Raw genomic sequence first — 21906 nt, 5'->3', positions numbered from 1 at the left:
CTGAGCTTCTGAGAATTGCTTCAAGGATTTCTGTGACACACCACCTCCTGGCATTCAGGAACTGCTTCACCCCATGCCACCACGCTCTCCTAAACGTCCCCAAACTTGAGCTGGAGATAGCACTGATGATCTGTACTCACAGCCCTGTCTCTGGCTCATCTCAAGCCCCTGTGATTGCAGTCCTGACCCATCTCAAGCTCCCCGAGTGCCCCTGTGGTTGCAGTCCTGACACAGCCCCTTCCTTCAGGTCCCACAGCCCAGCTGGACAGATGATGCCGAGTCCTTTTTCCAAGAGAAGGACCGAAGCACAAGGGGTGAAAGGAAGCGTTCCTGGTGGCGTTTAGCCATTCAGCTGGCCTTGCTCCTAACTCACAGAGTGATTTTATGTCTCAAAACCACTGTGCCATGAAGACACTTCAGGCTCTTCACCAGCAAGGAGGTTGTGGGGAGCTGGGGGTCGGCCTCTTCTTACAGATAACTAGTGACAGGACTGGAGGGAATGGCCTCAGGTTGTGGCAGGGGAGGTTCAGGTTGGCAATGAGGAGCCATTTCTGCTCAGAAAGAGCAGCCAGGCACTGGGATGGGTTGCCCAGGGAGGTGGTGCAGTCACCGTCCCTGGGGGTGCTCGAGGAGAGGCTGGACGTGGTGCTTGGGGACATGGCTCAGGGGGTGACACCGGGTGTCAGGCTCGGGCTCTGCCGGGCTCCCAGCGCGGCTCCCGGCCCCGCGGGGCCCCGCGGGCGCCCGGCCTCGTGTCGGGGCGGTGTCGGCGGGGGAGCCGGGCCGGCAGGAGGCGTCGTGCGGCGGGAGGAGGGCCGAGGCGGCTGCCGGCCCTCCCGGAAACGGCGCCGGCCGGCGGCAGAGCGGCGGCTGCCGCGGGCTGCGTGCGGGGTGGGTGGGCAGGAGGCAGGGAGGCAGGGCCGGGGGGAGGCCGGCCGGCCGGCGGCACGATGGAAGCGGTGCCCCGCGAGGAGAAGCCCAACCCGCTGCGGGATGCCAACCTCTGCTCGCGGCTCTTCTTCTGGTGAGCGCCGCGGAGGGGTTGTGTTGTGTTTCGTTTTTTTTTTTTGTTTTTTTTTTTTGTTTTTTTTTTTGGGGGGGGGAGGAGGGGAAAGAGGGGATGGGGTCGGCGGTGCCGATGTGGGTGTTGGGGGGTTAAAGCAGCGAGAAACGGCGGCCCGGCTGCCGGGGAGTGTAAATAGGAAAGGACACGGGAGGGCGCCGGGCTGGGCTGCTGGGGGAGGCACACGGGGAGAGAGGGCTCCTGGAAAGCTCTGAAAGACGGGAGCAAAACCCTCGCCGAGCCCACGAGCAGGTGCAGGGAAGGTTAGGGGGATGGGAGAAGTCCCGGCTCATCCTTGGCTGAATTATTCCTAGCGCAGATATGTCCTCAAAGGGGGGGAGGGAAAAAAAAAAAAGTGGTAATGTGCTTGTGTAGGAATGCCCGAGGTCGGAGTTGTGCCTTAACGCTTTCTTTCTGAGCACCAGGATGCCCGTGCTGGAAACCACCTTGCAAGGAAATCCCGGCCGAGAGGGGAGAGCCCGTGCTGGCCACCTCGCCTTCCTGGGCTGCTTCGGGGCTCCTCGCTCGCCCTTGCTGGGATCTTGCGGTGTTGCCGCCGCTTCTGCCAAAACCAGCCCCGCTAGATGCAAAAAAGGAAGTGGGCTGTGTTCTGCTGCTGCTTCTGTCACCCTAGTTTTACATATATATTTTTTAATCGATCGCCACGCATTGCTCAGCACCGAGATCAGAATACTTTAAATGAGGCGAGCACCTGACGGGGTTCCCCTTACCCCAGCCACGGATGTGGGTTCGCAGCGTGCAAAGGGCAGGACGAGGTGGAACCCCTTGCACGTGCACGTGGGGTGAGAGGCCTGCTGAAAGTCCAGGGAGGCCACGCTTTGCAGTCTGTGACATGCCTCATTCATCAGGTGGTGGCATAAAACTGCTTTGCAAAAAGGGTTGGAAGAAGGGGAGAAGCTTTAGAAATTGCCCCGTGTGCTCTTTGTCAAGCCTTCAGAGCAGTCTAATTCACAGCAGTGGGTGCTCAAACAGTGCTTGAAGGAGGGCTGTCCGGGATGTAGCAGCAGCCACTGCCTTGTGGTTGCTCAGGTGTGCCTGCTCTGCTCTCCAGATCCCAGACATTGGCTGCTTATTGGCAATAAGGACAGAAGGTAGGGCATTGCAGGTAGCTTGGCAAAGGTCCTCCTTTTTTTTTCTTCTTTTTTTTCCCCCAAAAAAAGCTTCAAAAGTGCAGTTTTGCCATTGTAAGGAAGCACCCCCCATTTTGTTGCCAGCAGTGTAGAAGAAAAGCTAAAATTATTCAGCCTTGCAGGAACAGGATCAAACTCACAGGGGAAGAAAAGAAGTCATGTTTTCATTGAATTATAAAACTTAAGGTAATGAGTGTGTAGGCTGAAGACACATTCTTCTCCCATTGTTCAAAGCTTGTCTTCTTGCTTTTGGGGTTGTGACTTTGACAAGTATGAGCTTGATGAACATTAAATGCTCTAGTAGTACATTCATGGGAAAGAGGAGCATCTGAATTGTGTGTGAATATTGTTATTTTACAGGGCACCCCTTGTGTAATGCTAGTCTTGATGTTATGAGAATAAAAACACATTTACAACGGAAGTATGAAGATGAGGGTAGTTGCAAAATGTTCTTGTTTTCCATCTCTCTCAGTGAATTATATATAATAGTATAGATTACTAAAACACAAAATGTTGTTTTGGATATTGAAGTTATTTGGATATTGAAGTTATTACTATATCTACTGACCTTCAGAGTCCCAAGTTCCTGTGCTCACCAAACTTCTTGGAGCTCTGGCTGCTAGTTACGTAGTTAGCAGCACTCACATTTCTGATTTACTTCATCTACGTGATTTATTTTATTGCTGGCTCAGCTTGCTGGTGAGAATTAGGTCTTCAAAGGATTGATAGAAGGATTTGTTTTCTTTCTCAGAGGGACCTAAAATCCAGGCAATTCAGTTCAGTGTTGTTCGTGTTTAGACAGCTATTCTGCTGTGGAAAACGTTTTGAGATTGAAATGCTTTAGACTTCATACTTTATGAAGTTGAGACTAGCACTTTTCACATCTTTTTTTTTTTCTTGCTGTGGGGGTTCAGGATTATGAAATTAATAACTGCGTACAGTAAGGGTATTTCTGTTTTATAACTATAATCCTGTCTTCGAGTTTGCATGTTCATTAGTAGCTAGTGTACTCGTATTTATGTGTATTATTTGCTCCCTTGAATTATCAGAGAAGTTCTAGCTGTACAGTAGTTGGATTTTTAGGCTGTCTTTTGTTCAGGCATTGAATCCGCTTCAATATTAAGGTATAAAACATGCTACAACAAGATTTTTGAAAGGCTGGATAAATTTTAGGCCATTAATAATGTGAAAGGGAGAGCAAGCTGGAACACCCCAAAAAGATAATCCAGTGTTTTTGTTCAGAGAAGTAAAAGAAAGTAAAGTCCTGTTAAATTTCACATACTTATAATTTATTATATTTTTAACAATTACAGTTAAATGTATTAATAAGAGTAATTATCTGACACAGCCTAGCAGTGACACATCTGAAAACTTCTTCCATGGCTTCTGCACAGTTACAATTCCAAGGAGTAAGTAACTGTTTTAACACTTTCGGGTGTCTGACAGCATTGCTCTCGGCGTACTAAGGAAGGGCTTTAGGGAAAAGGACAAAACATCTAAGGCCTCTTCACCAGTCTGAGTTGTAGTATAGTGGGAGAAGAAAAAAAAAACACATATCTTTGGTTTTAAGCATGGCCAGAGTGTGGTAAGCACAGACAGGGAGGTACCCAGCTTTGTGGTGATGGCTGCACAATGTGTAGCTGTCTGACCCAATACAGTCGTGCCGTGCACCCCTCTCATACCACTGTAAATAGCTACACGCTTCTCTTAACTTCTTCCTCTGAGAGTCAGGAGGGCCCCGGACTGCTTCAGGTGGGCCTCTGAGGAGGTGCCACCTGTATTTTAGTCCTGGGACTTGGCTCCCTTCAAATGCATATCCTGCCTTACTTTGAAATAAGTTAGAAAATGAATGTATTGCCTTTCTAGGAAGGTCCGGCAATGCTGCTGGTAAAAGAGGTGGGTGCACCTTCTGGTGTCAGTTGAATTGTGTTGCCTGTGAGGATTTTAAGTTCACTGCAGGTAACAAGTGAAAATATCAAGCAGCATCAGGTGTTGTGATGTATGCGATAATCTGCCCTGATATCTGGTGAATTTCCACTCAGAATGCAACAGGTTAATAATTCCTAACAGTTTCCACTTCAAAAAGATCTGAGATAGCTATTCTTTAGTTCATTTATTGGTAGAAGATTTTTTTTATTATTATTATTTTTAGCAGGACTGTTGTGGTACTGTGGGGAACTCTAAACAAATACGTGAACATCTTCAGTACAGATGAACAGAGAATGCATTTTCAGTAGCCAGAGAGTGAAATCAAACACATTTATCTTTTTTTCCTCCCAGCTGAAAGAAGACTGAGGATCATACACACAACTTTTTATTTAAAAAAGCCTTGTTTGTTCACTTGTTAGATATTAAATTACCTGTAGTCACATTTGAATCAGTTTTATGAACTACTGCATCCATTTATAAGTTTTGCTTGTTTTATTGCAAGATAACTGAATTATAAAGAAGAAAATCCTGCTTGACAATCATAGTTTATGTATAGATTATGTCAACTATGGCAAGTGTGTACACAATATAGGAATGTTGGCATTTGCTATCTGCAGTAAGTATCTGTGTTTAGATACACAATTAGATGAACAATTTAAGTATAACAAAGCGCTGAAGCTATTTGCCTTTGAAATGACCTAGGTAAAGCTTGCTGTACCATTTCTGAGAAAAAGTCCCTGCTGTAATCCCTGCAAAACAACAAAATTAGGAGCGCATTGTACTGTTGTGTGGCCTTTTTTTTTTTTCCCCAAAATGATTTTTTTGCTCAGTTCTAGAAAATTCTTCAACGCCGTAAGAGTGAAGGAGACAAGCAACTCAAAAAGCGTAATCTTTTTTTTTTTTGTATCCGTGTCATCCAACCACTTGTAAGATCAGTGTGAATCATAAGTGATTTTATTTCTCCCTCTTACCACTACTTGTAAAAAAGGAAGCTAATATAAAAATTGCTGCCATTAGGTTTCATCATTTGATTCATCATCAGGTTTCATCATTTGCATTTTTCTTTCAGAAACTGAAATCAGAGACCATTATGCTCAACTGTAGACCTCCTGAGTAACTTTGGTTTCAGGGTTTGATGGATTGTGTTGGTTTTTATTGGTGGTGGTGTTTGCTTTTTGTTCTGTTAAGCACGTACGTACATGCGTATATATAACAGAGCAATGATGGTTTTCAGTTGTATTTTTAAAATGGTTAAGAAATTGCCCATTCCAACTAAATTGCTTCGATAGTTGGTTAATCTGAGGTTGAAAACTTGTTTGGATGACCAACTATTTTCTGCTAAGTTGATGAACTCCCTTTGTTTGCTCTGTGTAACTACTTAGGCCCTGCTTCAATAAGTAGCTTGTACTTAAATTTATCATTACAAGGCATAATCCTGAGACCATTTTATCAATTTTTTGGTACATCTGATGTTCTCCCTTGCACGTGGATGCCAGATTTTGAACCAATATTTTAATAATTTGAATTCGTAGGAGTGCCATAGTTAAAGGTAATGCTGCCCTCCATTCCCTCTTCCCAGGCTCTACAGAAAACAGCAGCCACAGCAAGGCAGTGCGTCCTGTTTTTTTTTTTTCTCTTCTTTTTTTCATGTCCCTCACTCTGTTTGTACTTCTTGCCATATGGACTTTCAGGAAGTATGTTACAGTAATCAGATATTTTGTACCTGGCAGTGGAGATGAACAACATGAAAATAGCCTGCAATAAGTGCAATCAAATGCTGTCAGCATCGGTAAGTGGATGTGCAGCAGCTTGGCTGCTTACACTGTGCTGTGGAAAAGCAACCACGCAGAAGACAACATGAAGCTGAATAGCAAAGGTTAATACAACCTGGCATTGTAAAGGATTTTTTGGGATCAACACGACTTTGAATTAATTTCATTGTTTTTCTATTTTTTTCTATTGCAAGCAGTAAGAAAACCTACTGTTTAAGCTGTAGTAAACAGGGGAGGGAAGTTGTGGCTAAGGCAGTGGTTGAAAACCACCTGAAGAAATACCGGAATTTATTCTTGTGTCTATTTCAATGTAGATGTCTACCTTGGTAAGGGGAAGTGGGAAAAGGCAGTTTATTGAAGAGAATGGGTGAGCATGTGAAACAGTGATAGCGTAGGAAAAGAAATCCCATGGTGCGGTGACATCTGTGATTTCCTGCAAAATAAGACTGTGTGTGCCCTTCTGTCTGTACATCCCACCCCAACAGTGCTCCTCTGGGCTATGAGCAAGCACGTAGGCCTGCTGGAGTCACCTCATGAAGTTGGGTAGTGATCAGTACAGAAAGGCACCTGAGGTAAGCTGTGGAGGATAAGTAACGTGCATTTGTAATCAAAAGGTCCCGTGAGGAAACGCCATTTTTTTTTTAACCAAAGAAAAAGGATCCAAAATGTGTTGTTAAATAGAGAGAAATGTGTGTTCCTGTGGAGCTTAGCTGCTGAAGTAGTGCTTCCAAGCTGCTCAAGAAGGTGAAATCCTGGTGCTGTGGAAGAATTTGGGTAAACAAAGACTCTCCTGTGCAACTCTTGAAAAGTAACTGGACGTTGAGTATAAACAGATGATGCTTGTAATGTAATGCACAAATAGGCTTAAGAGGAATGGGGAAAATGCAGTTTGTAAACCACCTCCTTAAGGAATTAGCTGGTGAGTGTACACAGGATGTGGCTTTTACTGGGCACTGTAAAATTACCCAGAAGTTCAACTTCATTTTTTTTTCCTTTTATTTGTAATTTCAGTCCGAATTGCTTCATCAGAAAGATAGTCCACTTGGTCCTTTTTCTAACTGGTCCAGTGATGAAGGAAAGGCTTTTGTGAAGCTGGTGTGAGCCAAACCTTAGGCTCGCGCAGCTGAGGGTGCCATAATGTCACGGCGAGCGACTTAGGTGCAACTGTGGGGGCACAGCAAGAGGGGTGTAGGAGCTGAGGGTGCCCCTGTCCTGGCAGTCCCCTCACTGTACCCCCATCAGTACCCCAATTGGGGTGTCAGTAGTGGTGTCCATTGGCAGTGAGGGGATGCAGCCCTGGCTGGTCTGAGAGGGGGCTGAAGACAAGGCTGTGGGTAGGTCGGGCCTGGCTGGTAGGTCAGGCGCTGTGGTTAGTTTAGTCTACCTGCCAGTAGTGTATATCTTCCTTGGCTGAAAGGGCATGCTTTTGGGACGCTAGCAAACCTAATTTAGAAGCATTTAGGAAGTTTATTTCATGTATCAGGCAGAGCAGCGTGACTATTGCATAAGAAGCCTGCCATTGGGACAGCAGGGCCTGACGCTCTGCCGTGCTGTGGTGGTGAGGAAGCTCGATACCTCCCCGCAGAGTCTCACTTCTCTTACTCTGGTAAGAAAACTATTTCTGTGAGAAAACTATTTCTTAGCCTTTTTTCTGCAGACCCTGTGGAGTCTTTCCCAAGTACTGGTGTAGTTGTTCCAATTACAGCTGGTAAAAAAAATTGCGCTTTCCTGAACAACCACGTAAACTGTGGCTGGTTGACGGCGTTGTAATGTTACAGGGCGTGTAGTGTCAGGGCCCAGGAGCAGGAGGATGCAGGAAGCGAATGTTTATGTTACGGTCTTTGTCGGTTCCGAAATGGATGGCTTTATATTTTTATCGGTGCCCAAGGTACTGCTGTAGAGGAGGAAGGCTTTTTGGGGTCAGAGCAGTGAGTTACTGCTTTGCAGTTGGCCGTCTCTTGGGTTTGCACCAGGTTGCCAAGTGGGTTTTATTTTCCTTTTTTTTTCAATCTGTGTGCCTGGTGACATCAGCATCCTGGCAGTCACAGGGCCTAACTCTGGGCTTCTTTCCAGGCTGGTGTCTTTGATCAGCTAATCGTCTTGATAGAACAGAGGCATTCCCTGCAGAACAAAAGGTACTCAGGATTCTTCCAAGTGTTCCCGTTTGCACGCGTAGTTTATGCTAGCAAAAATTCGGGCTGTGCTCTTTGAAAGGCATCGTGTGCGCGCCGCGTTTCAAAAGAGTGGCTAGAAGGAGGTGCTGCTTGGCTGATATATCAGAACCAAATAATTATTCCAAATATTTAGCAAACAGGAAAGTACCCATTGAAACTGAAGATGATGACTAAACACACCTATTTTTGTTCAAGTTGAATAAGCTGAATAGGGAAATGTGAGGCTAAGGTGCAAATTCTTCCTACCAACCACATGGCATCTTTCTTCAGGCCAGACATGAGTAGTGAGCCCGTTTTATGGGCTTGGGATGAAGGGAGTAGTTTGCATCGCTGTCTATATATTCCCTCCCTTTTTCTAAGTTGTCTTAATATTTGTGGGTTTGTTTTTTTATTATTTTTTTTTTTATTAAAGAATAATGTAGCTTGTGTACTTCCTGTATTCATGACAGATTCTACTTTTCTGCAGGCCTTTCCCTCTCCTCTTTGAAGAGATCAATGTTAGATGATATCTTTTTGGGCAGAACAGATACACCACTATAGTGAGCGGTCTTCCCTTTATGGCTACGTCGGACTGTTAAGGTTGCAGGGATATTCTTTCTGTTGGCAACTGCCTTCTATTTCCAACTTCCTTTAACAGCCCTCTTACAGCACTCCTTAATTTAACTGAGCCTTCGGGCAAGGAAAGAGCCCATTTCGTTTTCCTGTTAGGAATGTGTGACTTGAGTAACCACGGGCTGTGTGAAAAAAATGGGCTCAGTGCTCTCGGCATAGGAAATTGCACGTGGTGCAATCTGCCCTCGTGTGTTGCTTCCCGATGGAAGTTCTTCCTTTAATGACTGCATATGAATGTCAAGTCTCCTGTCTGAAAGTAGGCCTTCCAGCTTGAAGTTAGGACACATCAGTGAGAAACTTGAGCTGTGTTTGCTATACCAAAAATATGGGGTGGGTAAATAGAAGACCTCGTTCTTGGGCTGAAAGCTCTTCAAGCACTAAACATAATTTGAAAAGAAAAAATGTTTTAACTGTCTTCCAAAGATCTTCAAGTATAGTCTACAGTAACACAACAAACCTTTTTAGCAAGACCTCATAAAGATCAATACTTTGTGGGAGAGAGCAAGCAAGTGTAATCAAAGGTATGTGTCACAGATGTATAGGGAGCTTACATTGCTCAAAAACTATTTATAAACGATTCTGGTAGATATTCCAGTACATAACTTTATTTGCATGTTAGAAGAAGGAAGTGTACATAGCTGTTGCTTACTTGATCAGATGAAGAGTGATGGTTGCTTTAGGTTTCTGCAAGATGTTGAGTATTTTTCCAATCCGTATGAAGGGAGTCAGACTAGTGAAAGTAATACCATCATCCCTCTGTTAATTATGAGGCTTTGGGGAAGTAAAGTTTTAGTTGAGGTTGGTGTAAGAATCAAAGCAAGACCACAAAGCACAAGACTATGACTTACCCTGCTGCATCCGTCCAACATCTAAAGTAATGTTTAAGTGTGTCAGTGTTGGCTGCGTGCTTGGTGCTCCGCTGGACAGAAACTCTTTTAGAGATGTTTAATTAATTAATTTACTTATTTTAGTATGCTTTTTTTTTCCCTAATCTCACCATAACTTGTGGGCTTCCGAGTCTTTGCCATGTTGTCCAAAAAATTAAATGAGTCACAAAATGAATTACCATGGGTTTCTGCACAGTCTGGGTTGGTTTCCGTAGCCTTTTTAGATGTTAAAATTGATGTTACAGGGCAACATATGATTGTTTTCAGGATTATAGTTTTGACTAATGGAAAGATGTAAGAAGCCCCGAATCTGTGGTACTTCTGAGTGGAACTAAGAGTCTTAAAAAATTGAGATTTTGGCAGTTTTTACCCTCCACTGTTACCTCCATCTGCTACTTAATTTGGAAATTAAGTCTCATAGGACATACATTATTTAATTAATGTGAACCATGTAGAGTTGGGGCAGAGGAGATATTTGCTGCAAACCAAACGTGCTCAGAGGAGGTACAGGTACCGTCAGTAAGTGTTTTGGAGAGTTTAAGGCCAAAGGATGAGCTAGGATGAGCTCTGGCAATCCTGTAGCCTTGAGACTGTTTTGTTTCATCAGTCACTTCTCAGTTGGGGTCTCAGTCTTTCTGTGCTCTTTCTGTGTTTTCCTGCAAGTGCAGCCTCATCATGGGTCTGATGCTAAAGGAGCTGGGGAAGGTTACATGCTCCCTAACCTATTCTGCCAGAAAGCAGCCCTCTGGCTTGTTCAGGGAGTACGCTGGAGCTGGTACTGATGCTGCAAGAGGAGGAACACTTGGTATCAGCCACAGGAGCGGGCTGAAATCTGCACAGGTTTCCCGTGGCTGTTCTTTAGAGAAGTTGTGGCAGTGATTTGGGCCCTGATGCTGTGCTGGCCATACAGTCCAAGCAGCAAACTTGCCTGACAAGAACCTTCTATTCCTCATCGTACATTTAACATGCGCTGAGGACTTAGCAGCTCTCACATGATACAGATCTTCAGTACTCCTTCCAAGAGTTCAAAAAGGGCTGTTAAGCATCAAAGATGGTACTTCAGGGATAGATTTAATCCTTGGATGAGTCACACAAATGCTATGCGCTGACATGCTCAGTACCGAAGGAGAAATATTATTGATCCCATCTGTCTCGTAGTCGTGCCATGGGGCCTGTGAGAAAGGTTGTTGTGACACTTCCGCCTTGGAAGAAACTCTCTGGCCCCCTCTTCTAGCATTCATCCTTCCTCACCACCCTGTCGGACACTAAACAACAAACTTCTCATAAGCCAGCATACAACATTAAGTTGGAGCATGCCCGAGCAAGAAATGCAAAGCTAGTTGATGAGTATTCATAACCACTGTTGTGGTTGGGAATAAATAAATGCCCTCGTTGTAAACCATCACAGCCTTGAATTCTCACATGCACGCCTTCCAGAAAGTAATACACTTCATGCCGTGCGCCAGGTGCTCTTCTAAAAACCGTGTTGGTGAAGTAGGGAAATAATGAGGCATCAGAAACTGAACTTTGACAGGCAATCAACACCAGACATATACCTTGTCACGAGTGCAAGAAATGTTTTTTCCCAAAACAGGTCCATCCCTGACCTCTTGGTTCTGTTTGTGTTTGCCAACCTGGCAAATAGTTCAAGGGAACAAGCACGAGAGCTAAAATTCACACTTTTCCAGGAAACTTAATATCACATATTCAGAAATACAAGCTAAGTGTCAAACTGCAGTTCTTCTAGCTTCCCTGTTCCCTCTCAGGCATGAATGTTTCATAGATGTCACTCGCTTTTTCTCCTTCTTATGGGTGATGTTGTTGCTTTTGTTGTTTCTGTCATGCATCTCCTGGATGCCTGGGAGTAAAGTGCTGTGGGGTCTGAACAACTTTAGGACCTTGCTTGGGGATGACTTTTTAGGGTTTGTGAAGACAAATGAGGTAAAATGTGAGGATGTTGAGGGATGCTCAAGAAGAGAAGGGAAGAAAGGGGTAAAAGAATGAAATTAACATGTAAAGAAATTGCTGTTGTGGTCTGCTGATCAGTTTGTTAATAATCTGCATTTAAACAGGTGGTTGAATCCCTTATTTATTATTGGCCACAAACGGAAACTTGAAGAAGATGATATGTATAAAGTGCTGCCAGAAGATTCCTCAGAGAAGCTGGGAGAGGAGTTGCAGTGGTAAGGAGAGTCATTGTTCTATTTCATTGTATTTCAGGTGGGGAAGGTGAGGTTTTATTCGTGTTATAAAATTTGAAGAGGCTGTTGTAAAGTTTAACAAGGTCTACTGTTAAAAATGCTGGAGAGTTAGGAGTAGCATTTAGAGGTGATACCATGGAAGTGTTTTAATTTCTTTACATACATAACGAAGGGACATTAGAATATTCCTATTATTATCATTTGTAATTTGTCTGGGCACTTTGCAGATGCTTGACAAAGAAGATTTTTTATCAACTGTTACTGCTCTAATCCTAAATAAATGAATCCAAGCCTTCTGGTCTGTGGAAGAATAGCTATGAAAACTTTAAAAAACGCTCTTCATAAAAGTGAGGAAAAATATTCTCGTTGTTTTGGAGAACAAACTGAACTGAGAACTGTGTACGCTTTCTATATGTGTACGTAAACATATGTCTGTTGAAGATACACTACTTTTTGACAGAGTGGATAAAATGCCTTGGACGTCATGTACATCTAAAAGCATGCTTCTAGGGGGTGTTTTTATTTTATAATAAAATACCATTTTTATTTTATAATAAAATACCCTTTCCTAGACTGCTTACCGGTTCATGTCATCATGGACCCAAAAGGCTCTCTTTCTTTTCTACTAACAGTGAAATATCTCCCAAGAATAGTAAATTACGTAAATTATCTTGAACCTTGCCTCTTGAGAGAGGTTTTTGGTCATCAATCTTTTGTTAAATACTATTAGAAGAAGAGATCTCTTGTAGTGAAGAGGGTGGCCTTTATATTAATAAAAACGTGGCCTTGCCCTTGTGCTGAAGGATGTAGAACAAATCAACTTTCCTAATGGTTTGGTTGAGACAAGAAAATGCTCCTAAGGAGTAAAGAGAGTCCAGAAACTAAAGGTTATGACCAGTTCCAACATCACCCTGCTGTGGCTGAAGAAAGAGGAAAGGTGACCAACTCGTAGGAATGCTGCTTTTAACATCTTTCTAGCAGGAGATCTTTGCCAAACTCCAAGGAAGTGTCGTGAAGCGGTTCAGGGAGTTCACTGTAGAGGAAGGCGAACACTTTCCAGTGATTCTTACAGTAAAAGCACACACTTTCCATGAGGCAGGAAGCGGTAGAAAACACAGCATGCCGAAAATATTTTGTTCTTTTTTATTCCTTAGTGCGCTTGGCCAAGAAGCAAAGAATATAATTTCATAAATAGCCACTGAAGGAAGCAGCCTTTTTTCTTTGGCCAGCAAACAGAACCTATGCAGATTCAGTTCTGATTGTGAAGGATTTAGACAATAGCTCTAATCCTTCTAACAAAAAAAGAGAGTAAAAATGAATCAGTTATGTTTCCTTATCTGTACTGCATGCTTCAAACTTGTGTGTGGGGTTGCAAAATAAGAAGTTTGGCTTTCATGCCTTAGACTTATTTCAGCCCTCAAGCTAGCGAGGTCAGAGAGCCTGGCAGAAAATACTTAGCCTCCAGGAACAAGGGGGGACGTCTTGTCTGACAACAGCGTGCTTTAAGAAGGCTGCTTAGGTTCTGGTTCTTCTTGTTCATATGTAACTGAGCAGTCGTGCTTGTTATTCCTGTCTTTGATTTTAATGTGAACAGATTGTGTCCTGCTTGTGGGTAGGCACACGGTAACACAAAGGCCTCTGCCACTCCGCTGTTGTAATCCTCGCTTTCAGAGAGCCGTGGGGAGTGTGAAGTGAGGGAGCTGCTGCAGATGGCTCCTCTTGCTCTGGTGCCTCATCTGCTCAGCCTCCTGGAAGCACGTGGTGGAGACGAGGAAGGGTCAGACACGAGAAAGGGTTGTGCACCACAACCATTCCGGCTTATAGAGCTTATAGCAAGAACCTATGGTACTCCGTGCTGCCCCTGTTCAGCCCTTAGTCTGGAGATCATACGATGACAGGCTCTTAATGAAGGTGACTGGCTGCTTGAGCTGAGAGGAGTACAAAGAAAGAAAGGGTTCATCAGCAGTAAATATGTCAAAGGCAGTAGTAGTCAACAGTGGCAAATTGTTTGCAATGATAGGAGAACAAATAGGCCTGTTATACTAAGTGCAATGTGTTTATGTGGACGAGGAAACATGACTACCTGTTATCTTGTTAATTTCTTAAGGAATGTGGAGTATAAAGGTGATCATGGCAGTCTTGCTGCAAGTCTGAAACTGTTTTATTCCAGGTAATTGCCTTACGGTTTTACTTCTGTCCTCCAGCATGTTTGCCTTTTATTTGTCAGGTACTGGGATAAAGAGGTGCAAAAAGCAAAAAAGAGAGGAAAAACACCCCATTTAACAAAAGCGATAATTCTTTGTTACTGGAAATCCTATTTAGTTTTTGGAATTTTCACAATGATTGAGGTAAGTGGTGTAAAATGCGACACAACACATTTCTCTCGAGATTGTGTGATTCATAGCAGTGATTTCACACTGGGCTGTTCAGAGAACCCGTAGCGCTTGTACTCTCTCTCAAAAATACTCTCTTTTCTAAGAGCTGCAGCTCTTTGAAACTGAAAAAGTGAGTTGTAGCTGCAGGATTACGGACTTGGAACAGAGAACCGATTTCAGCGCAATACTTCTGAGACATGACAAGCCATCTGACCTGCTTTGTAATGCTTGGCTGGATTTTATGTTGAGTGGGATGATGTCCTGTAGAAGAAGTTGTTCTTTTTTTGCTGTGCGTAAGTGGTTGTAAAGGACGCACTACGTCATCTTTAAAAACGCTACTGTGGTATATACTCATGTAACTTTAATAGCATCAAAGTTTTTATTGGTAATCGAGAGAGTTCATTTTAAAGATTCATCCAAATTTTTATGTGGAACGTTTTTGTTTTGGATATCATGTTCATAAAAATTGGCCTGATGTTTCAGAGCTTAAAAAAGACCAAATAATACGGGGTGTGACTTGCAGCAGGAACTTGACTCTTATTTGCCCAGGCACCAGGTTGGGTAGCATGTTACGATACGAAATTGCTTATACTTTTTTCCTTTCTTTCTCTTTTAGGAAACCCTCAAAATAGTTCAACCGATACTTTTGGGAAAAATTATTAATTATTTTGAAAACTACGATGAGGTAGCTTTGAAATTTGCGTATTGCTACGCAGGTGCTCTGTCTGTGTGCACACTTATTCTGGCTATAATGCACCACCTATACTTCTATCATGTACAGCGGGCTGGCATGAAGCTGAGGGTAGCTATGTGTCATATGATTTATCGGAAGGTAAGCAAACGTTTGGCGTTTGATTGCTATTTCTTTTGAGATGGAAGGCTAAAAATATGTTTGTTGTATTCATTCCTGCAATTCCACTGAAATTACTCATTGTATACATTGATCTTAAATGAACCCGTGTGCTTTTTTTGCTCCTTCTTCATCAATACCGTGTCTGAATGACCACTTCAGTCCTCGTAGTGAAGGTGGTAAGTTATCCTGGCCCTAAAGCCTGGGAGGAGCTGCTGATTTTCACCTGCTGGAGCAGCAGGAGGTGGCCAGCCTAGGGCAGAAGGACCAGGAGGTGCTGGATCCTGCCTGTCACCTGCTGAGCCCTCAAGTGTGTTCCCCAGGAAAGACTTTGTGCTTGGCTGTCACCATCTGCTTTGGCACGCTTAGTTGCCAGGGAATTGCTTCGCTGTTTGATCTTCTCCCCCTTGCGATCAGTGGTGTGATTCATTTACATTCTGCAGTGCTGCCGAGTTTAGGACAGGGGGATTTCTCCCTCTCTGGGTGCTTGGGATCAGTTCGGTGAGCTGCAGGACTGCTGCTGCCCCCTCCAGGCTGCAGGGGATGCTTCTTCACAGGCACCCAAACCGCTGAGGCTGTCTCCACTTGTAAGCAGGCAGTCCCTGCTGGGGATGCTGGAAGGGAACAACGTGTCCCGTCTTCCAGCTTCAGTGCTACTGGGATAGTGACCTGCCAGTGCTTGCCGCAGCACAGAAGTTTAAGTAAAGTATCACAGAATCACAGAATTTTCTAGGTTGGAAGAGACCTCAAGATCATCAAGTCCAACCTCTGACCTAACGCTAGCAGTCCCCACTAAACCATATCCCTAAGCTCTACATCTAAACGTCTTTTGAAGACTTCCAGGGATGGTGACTCCACCACTTCCCTGGGCAGCCTGTTCCAGTGCCTCACAACCCTTTCAGTGAAGAAGTTCTTCCTAACATCTAACCTAAAACTCCCCTGGCTCAACTTAAGCCCATTCCCCCTCGTCCTGTCACCAGGCACGTGGGAGAACAGGCCAACCCCCACCTCGCTACAGCCTCCCTTGAGGTACCTAAAAAGAGCGATAAGGTCACCCCTGAGCCTCCTCTTCTCCAGGCTGAACAAGCCCAGCTCCCTCAGCCGCTCCTCGTAGGACTTGTTCTCCAGGCCCCTCACCAGCTTCGTCGCCCTTCTCTGCACCCGCTCAAGCACCTTGATGTCCTTCTTGTAGCGAGGGGCAAGGAGTGTAAACCTTATTTAGAATGTAAATTATCAGGAGTGTAAACCTTATTTAGAATGTAAAAAAAAAATCATGTTATTTTAGCCACTGAACATAGGTGCCGTCCACCTAAGACTGCTGCTGCAGGTCACGTCAAGTTTCTGAGCAAAGCAGTAAAATGGGGAGGGTAAAAACGGCCCCACTGGAAGCAGCGATTGTTTTTCATGCACATACTTATTCTCCTCCCTCTTCTGCTACCTTGGAAATTATCCTCTGAGAACTCAGCTCTAAGATGGCACACTGCTTTCTTGTACATAAACATATCTCTAAGGTATTAATTTACTAAACTGATTATCGCAGCACGGTTTGAAATTCATGCAATCTGTACATAGCGGCCTTGGTTGTTGCAGTGTTGGTATTAGCTGAGAAGCCCAGAAGCTTGGAAAAGAAGTGTTCGTAACGTGCACCCTTATTTCGAGGGATGTGATTAAATGGAAAATTAATCTCCCCTCATCTCATAAATGTTTACTCCTGAGGGTGAAGGCTGAGGTCGGGCAGAACATTGATAAACCTTACTAATAACACTGATAAACCTTACTAATAACACTGATAAACCTTACTAATCAGCTGTCTTCATTATCTGAGGTTTAGAGATAGGTCATACGTTGTCTTTATCCTCCTAGATGCTTCTGAAAAAATCTGGATGCTAATTTACCAGCACTTCTGTGGTGACCATTAATTGCTGTAGTAAATGGAACATCGGATTTGTGAGGATGAGTGGGTTGGATGAGAGGGTACCCTTGATACAGAACCTAAGATGCTGGTCATTCTTAACTTTAAGCCCTTTTTTGGTTCCTAGAAAGTTAAAAATCTTACCTTGTTTGCAAACAGCCCGTATTCAAACTCCGAGATATTTTGTCATCACTAAGAAACAGTGGTGATGCACATGGGAAGAGATGCAAATGGGATCTGTTGCATGGCTCAATTCTGTTTTAAAACCAAAGGCTGTGTATGGAAGGCTGCTGACTTTTTTGAAGAGTGAAATTGTGCAAGTTCTTCCAGGTTCAGAATAAACACTAAAGTAGTTTAAGCCGCGAGGTAGTTGAGATAGGAAGCAACCAGAAGGGTGTCAGGAGTGTTTTGACTGAATAGTTACAGTATTCTTTTGCGTGTTCACTTTTTCCCCTATTCCTGTGCTTTTGAATTAACAACGTGGGGCAGGGAGAGATTGAAACACTAAGATGAGAGCACAGAAAACAAAGGATAGTTAAAACATTGAAATTGGGCCTGCACAGTTTCATCTGAAAGAAAGAATAGAGTTTAAACTAAGACATAAAGAGTACAAACATCTCTCATTAGTCCATATAATTAAAGCCTGTTGTGTTTGAGAAAGGTTGCTTGCTGGGAAAGACATCCGTATGTCAAATTTATGGGCAGAAAATGAAGCAGATCTTTGTGCTGAAACCAGAAAATTGGCAAACATAAAAGAAAACGTAAATTCAATTTACAGCTGCTTTTTAAAAAGGTATTAGCTTTAATTAATCTTCAGTTGTAGTCCTTATGTTCAGCGTGCGTTTGGAAGTGTCATGATCAAAGCCTTATTTTAAGCCATGAGTAGTGGAAAGGGAAAGTAGAAGTGTGCCACGAAAAAAAGCGAAATGTTTTTGAGGCGTGAACTATTCCTGGTCCAGGAAGATGCGAAGCACATTTTGTTTGGTATTTCACTGTGCTGCAAAACCGTGTTTTCTTAGTGGCAGGTATGGAAGGAAGCAGGCAGCGATCTGCATCTTTGAGCTATCTCAGTTTGGATCTCTGCAGAAACGCCCTGACTACATGCTTATAGATAAGATGTTTGGGGGGATATTGTTAAATCATATGCTATTTTGTACTGATTAACCTACTTATCAGCCTGTGAAACTATTTAATATTTACTTATTATTGTGGCCTTTCATAACACATGCTTAATTTAATAAAATCCAGAAATCATAGGATTTTACAAGAGCTATGAACAAGGGAAATGCTTATACTTTGTGAAGGGACATTAACTGATTTACAAAAACAGAAGACAGCTTGCGGTGTTATTAAGGAGTGGCCAGGAATTCCACTTAAAACAGAATTATTTGACTGGCCAAACGTTGTCCCAATTTCAGTTTGGTCTTCAGGTTGAGTTTTCTGTTCTCATTTTGTGCTGTGGTTCATAATGTGGGTGCGAGAGCAATGTAAACGAAAAGTTACAAGCTTTTTTTTTCAGTTTTAACAACTTGCTATGTTGGTATTTTCCCACTTTTAATCACTTCAGAGAAAGTGAAGATGGTGTTTTTTATGACATTTGAGTTCTTGAAGTGCTTGTCTAGGCTTTTCTTACGTGCTCTTCTTCAGGACTTTATTCAGAATGTGAACCAAACCAACACATGATCCAAGGTTTTTCGATGGTGCCCAGATGCTCTCAGGCAAAACCTTTTTGCCCCAGAGTTGTATTTGTTTATTGAGTCTTCTAAGTATCAGTGTGCTGTGCTGTATACATAAGCTGTGACAATTTGGGACTGTTTTGATTTTTTTTAGGCACTGCGTCTCAGTAACGTAGCTATGGCAAAAACTACCACTGGCCAAATAGTAAATCTTCTGTCAAATGACGTGAACAAATTTGATCAGGTAAGAATTTTTACAGATCTTTCCAAGGGGCTGGAACTGGAGAAGTTGTGGGTGGGGTTTGAGCTTTTGTCTACAGCTGATGATAGGTGTTTCTTATAAACATTTCTTGTTGTTGTTTCTCAAATATCGTAGGAAAAGAAACACTCACTTAAAACATTCCTTTTTGCCTATTTAATCCTTTCCTGCTGTTTTCCTGAGCTTAAAGAAATTTGGTGCATGTAGATACAAGAAGGTCAATGTGGTAATTTGTCTTCTGAGTGAATGCCTTAGTACCTGCTGCAGACAAAGGTGCTTTCTCAGCTTCATGTTACTAGGATTTAATGTTTCAGCTAAGACCGAAAGCTGATTTTTGCTTCTTATGTGTTTGCCTAGGTAACAATTTTCTTGCACTTCCTGTGGGCTGGACCAATTCAAGCTGTAGCAGTAACTGTGCTTCTCTGGATGGAAATAGGCCCCTCGTGTCTCGCAGGAATGGCAGTTCTGATTATTCTTCTTCCTGTACAAACCTGCATCGGGAGGCTTTTTTCTTCCCTAAGGTAAGGTTGCTTGTGTTGGATTGTAGGTATTTTCTGGCCTGGGTTTGAAATTGTGCCTGCTGGATTGGCTGAGGACTAGATGAAGTTATCGTACAGCTCTGAGATCAGCTCCCATTTGGTGAGGTCTTGTCCTTTGCCTTTTATTTTTGTCAATGTTTTTCATAGTTACTAATGTGAAATTTCTGAACCCCTGTGTAGGGATTTGAAGTGGACTTTACTCCAGAGATGCTGAAAATACCTGGCACTTCTTACACATCCATTGTATTAAAGAACTGGGCTCTTTCTGTAGCTTCCTTGTAGCTTTTCAGCGTTTACCTTGCAGATTTTTGGCATAGAATTGCATAACTCCTTGAATTTTGCCTTCCTGCACTGATGCTTAAGGAGCGGTTACTACAAAGGCAACGTGTCAGTCCTGCCTTAAGTTTGACTTACTGAGATACAGGAGTTGCAGCAGAAAACTCTGAAAGTTTTGTGTTTAACAATCTTGCTCTCTCCTCCAAGAAAAAGATGCAGAGAGGAAAAAGGGGAAGGAACTGAGAGAAAGGAAGAACAGAATTATGGCAATGTTTTCGATGCCAGCTGTGAGGTTTCTAGCTATAAGGTTTGAGACTGTGGATGTATAAAATGAGCCTGCAGTAGTTTTCCGTTGTCAAGCAAATTTAATTTATTTTTCTGTAACTTCCTCTTAAAAAATGACTTAACTCAGGTTGGAATATTGAATTATCTTCAATGTTCTGGCTTCCTAAATTTCCTTCTCTTGTATAATTAATCATGTTCTAGTTGCATCCTGACTTTTCTAAAGTCAGGATAAAGTATTTCTACATGGAAATATTTTTTAATGTTCCTTTACCAGGTACTCATATGCTTTGTAGTTTTATGCATCTTTGTTGCTTTTCTGTTCAGGGTGAGTCGGTTTCTTCTAGCTTTTCAGATCAGTAAAACTTCTTAGTGAGTTACTGTAAGGTGGTTTTTGTTTGTTTGTTTGTTTTCAAGTTGTATTTTAAGACAGGTTTTCCAGAAGTATTGAGACTGGCATTGCCATTGCATGGCTAGGTATGAAGAGAGAACTGAGAATTACAAAATTAGACCAACTCACAGATTTCCCCCTGTTTGTAATCACTTCAATTATTATGCTCACATGCTATTTCTCAAATAATGAGTCATTCGGTGTTCTCCATCAAATTCTTATTTTTTATGATAAAACCTGTTCGTAGAACACTTTCAATATATTCTTACATATGCATTTTCGCTGTATATGTGCTGTGCATGCATATGTATAAAGCTACTTCACTTTTTTTGTTGTTTTGTTTTAATTTTAATGTCAACAGTTAAAATACTTTGCACCTAAGTAGTGCCTTATCAGTGGTGTTCAAAGTGCTCTTCCAAAGTGGTAAGCGTTATTATCCCCATTTTACAGATGGGAAACTGAGGCACAAAGAGATTAAGGGACTTGTCCAGGGTCAAACAACAAGTGGCAAAAATCTCTTCTATAAGGTATGTATTCCAAAAGTTAGCCAGTGGCATTGTAACGTTCTTTGGGATGTTTCCCATTTATTTACAGCCACTTTATTGGATGCAGAGCAAGGGAAATAATTTGTTAACTTGATACGCATTTGCTTGCATATGTGTGCACAGATCTCCGTATCTTTCTGAAACACGAATGCCCAGTGAGCAGAAGGAGTTAATGGAAAAACTGAAGTGGATTCCAGCTTTGTAATGATTTGTACGTTCACATGACAATTGCTGGGAATCTGCATGGATTTAAGGAAATCATTCTATGAAGAAGTGATTTAAGGATTAAAGCTTTTGCTAAAATCCAGGCACACTCAGCATGGCAGCTAATCTGTGCTGTTACTCAGCAATGCACTTGTGACCTGGTATTATAAACCCATGTCCACACCAGTTTATGATACAGATGCTTCTCCCATTAGCTGTAGAAGTTTGTAGAAATAGATTCAGTGTCCTGCAGAATGGTAGACTCTGTATGATATGGTATTCCTTATACCTCCACAAGTACTAGATGTTGTACAAAATGCACACGACATGCTATATTATTTGAGAAATAGTACGAGTATTGGATTGAAGACCCTTTTTTTTTAATATATTCAGAAGAACTCAACTCTTGAAGTGCTTTGCCATGCAATTGTAATGTTGTCATTTACAGCTCTTTAATTTTTTTTTAAGGAAAAATACGTGGAACAGTCATGTCAAACATGATCAGAAGAGGAGAAAAAGAACTTAGAAAAGATGCTCTAGTTCCATGCCAGTAAGGTTGGTTAGGGTAACTGATCTTCCTCAGTCATAGCAAGACACCTTGATTACATTAGAACTAATTCCCATTATTTCATATCAGTTTTCTTATGCAAATATTTCTTAACATTTTATTTAGCCATCCCAACGTTTATAGATCAGTGGTGCTGAGAAGTTAGAATTTCAGGTGACTGCTTATCATTTTAAACTTTCTTCTGATGTGCTTTGATTGTGGCTATTTTTTCCAGAGCACCAGAAAAACCTTATGGGTATC

At 42.6% G+C, this 21906-nt stretch overlaps 1 protein-coding gene across 3 annotated transcripts in view; it reads left to right on the top strand.

Moving 5' to 3' along the window:
* Positions 1–915: 915 nt before the first annotated feature.
* The window catches only part of ABCC4 (ATP binding cassette subfamily C member 4 (PEL blood group)), a 149131-nt gene continuing 128140 nt past the window's right edge, over positions 916–21906 (top strand). Inside the window, exons 1-6 of one of the 3 annotated variants that reach the window (XM_082779406.1) lie at positions 916–1024; positions 11661–11771; positions 14017–14137; positions 14781–14996; positions 18757–18846; positions 19219–19382. In XM_082779406.1, the coding sequence (XP_082635532.1) occupies positions 951–1024; positions 11661–11771; positions 14017–14137; positions 14781–14996; positions 18757–18846; positions 19219–19382 (776 nt within the window). In that variant the 5' untranslated portion in view covers positions 916–950. Of the gene's footprint in view, positions 1025–11660; positions 11772–13895; positions 13960–14016; positions 14138–14780; positions 14997–18756; positions 18847–19218; positions 19383–21906 lie in introns of those variants that run through there. The other 2 variants (XM_082779407.1, XM_082779408.1) reach the window with 2 other exon arrangements.

The sequence above is a fragment of the Aythya marila genome, assembly GCF_965140915.1.
Source record: "Aythya marila genome assembly, chromosome: 1".
Taxonomy (NCBI): Eukaryota; Metazoa; Chordata; class Aves; order Anseriformes; family Anatidae; genus Aythya; species Aythya marila.
This window is presented reverse-complemented; position numbering and strand designations above follow the sequence as displayed.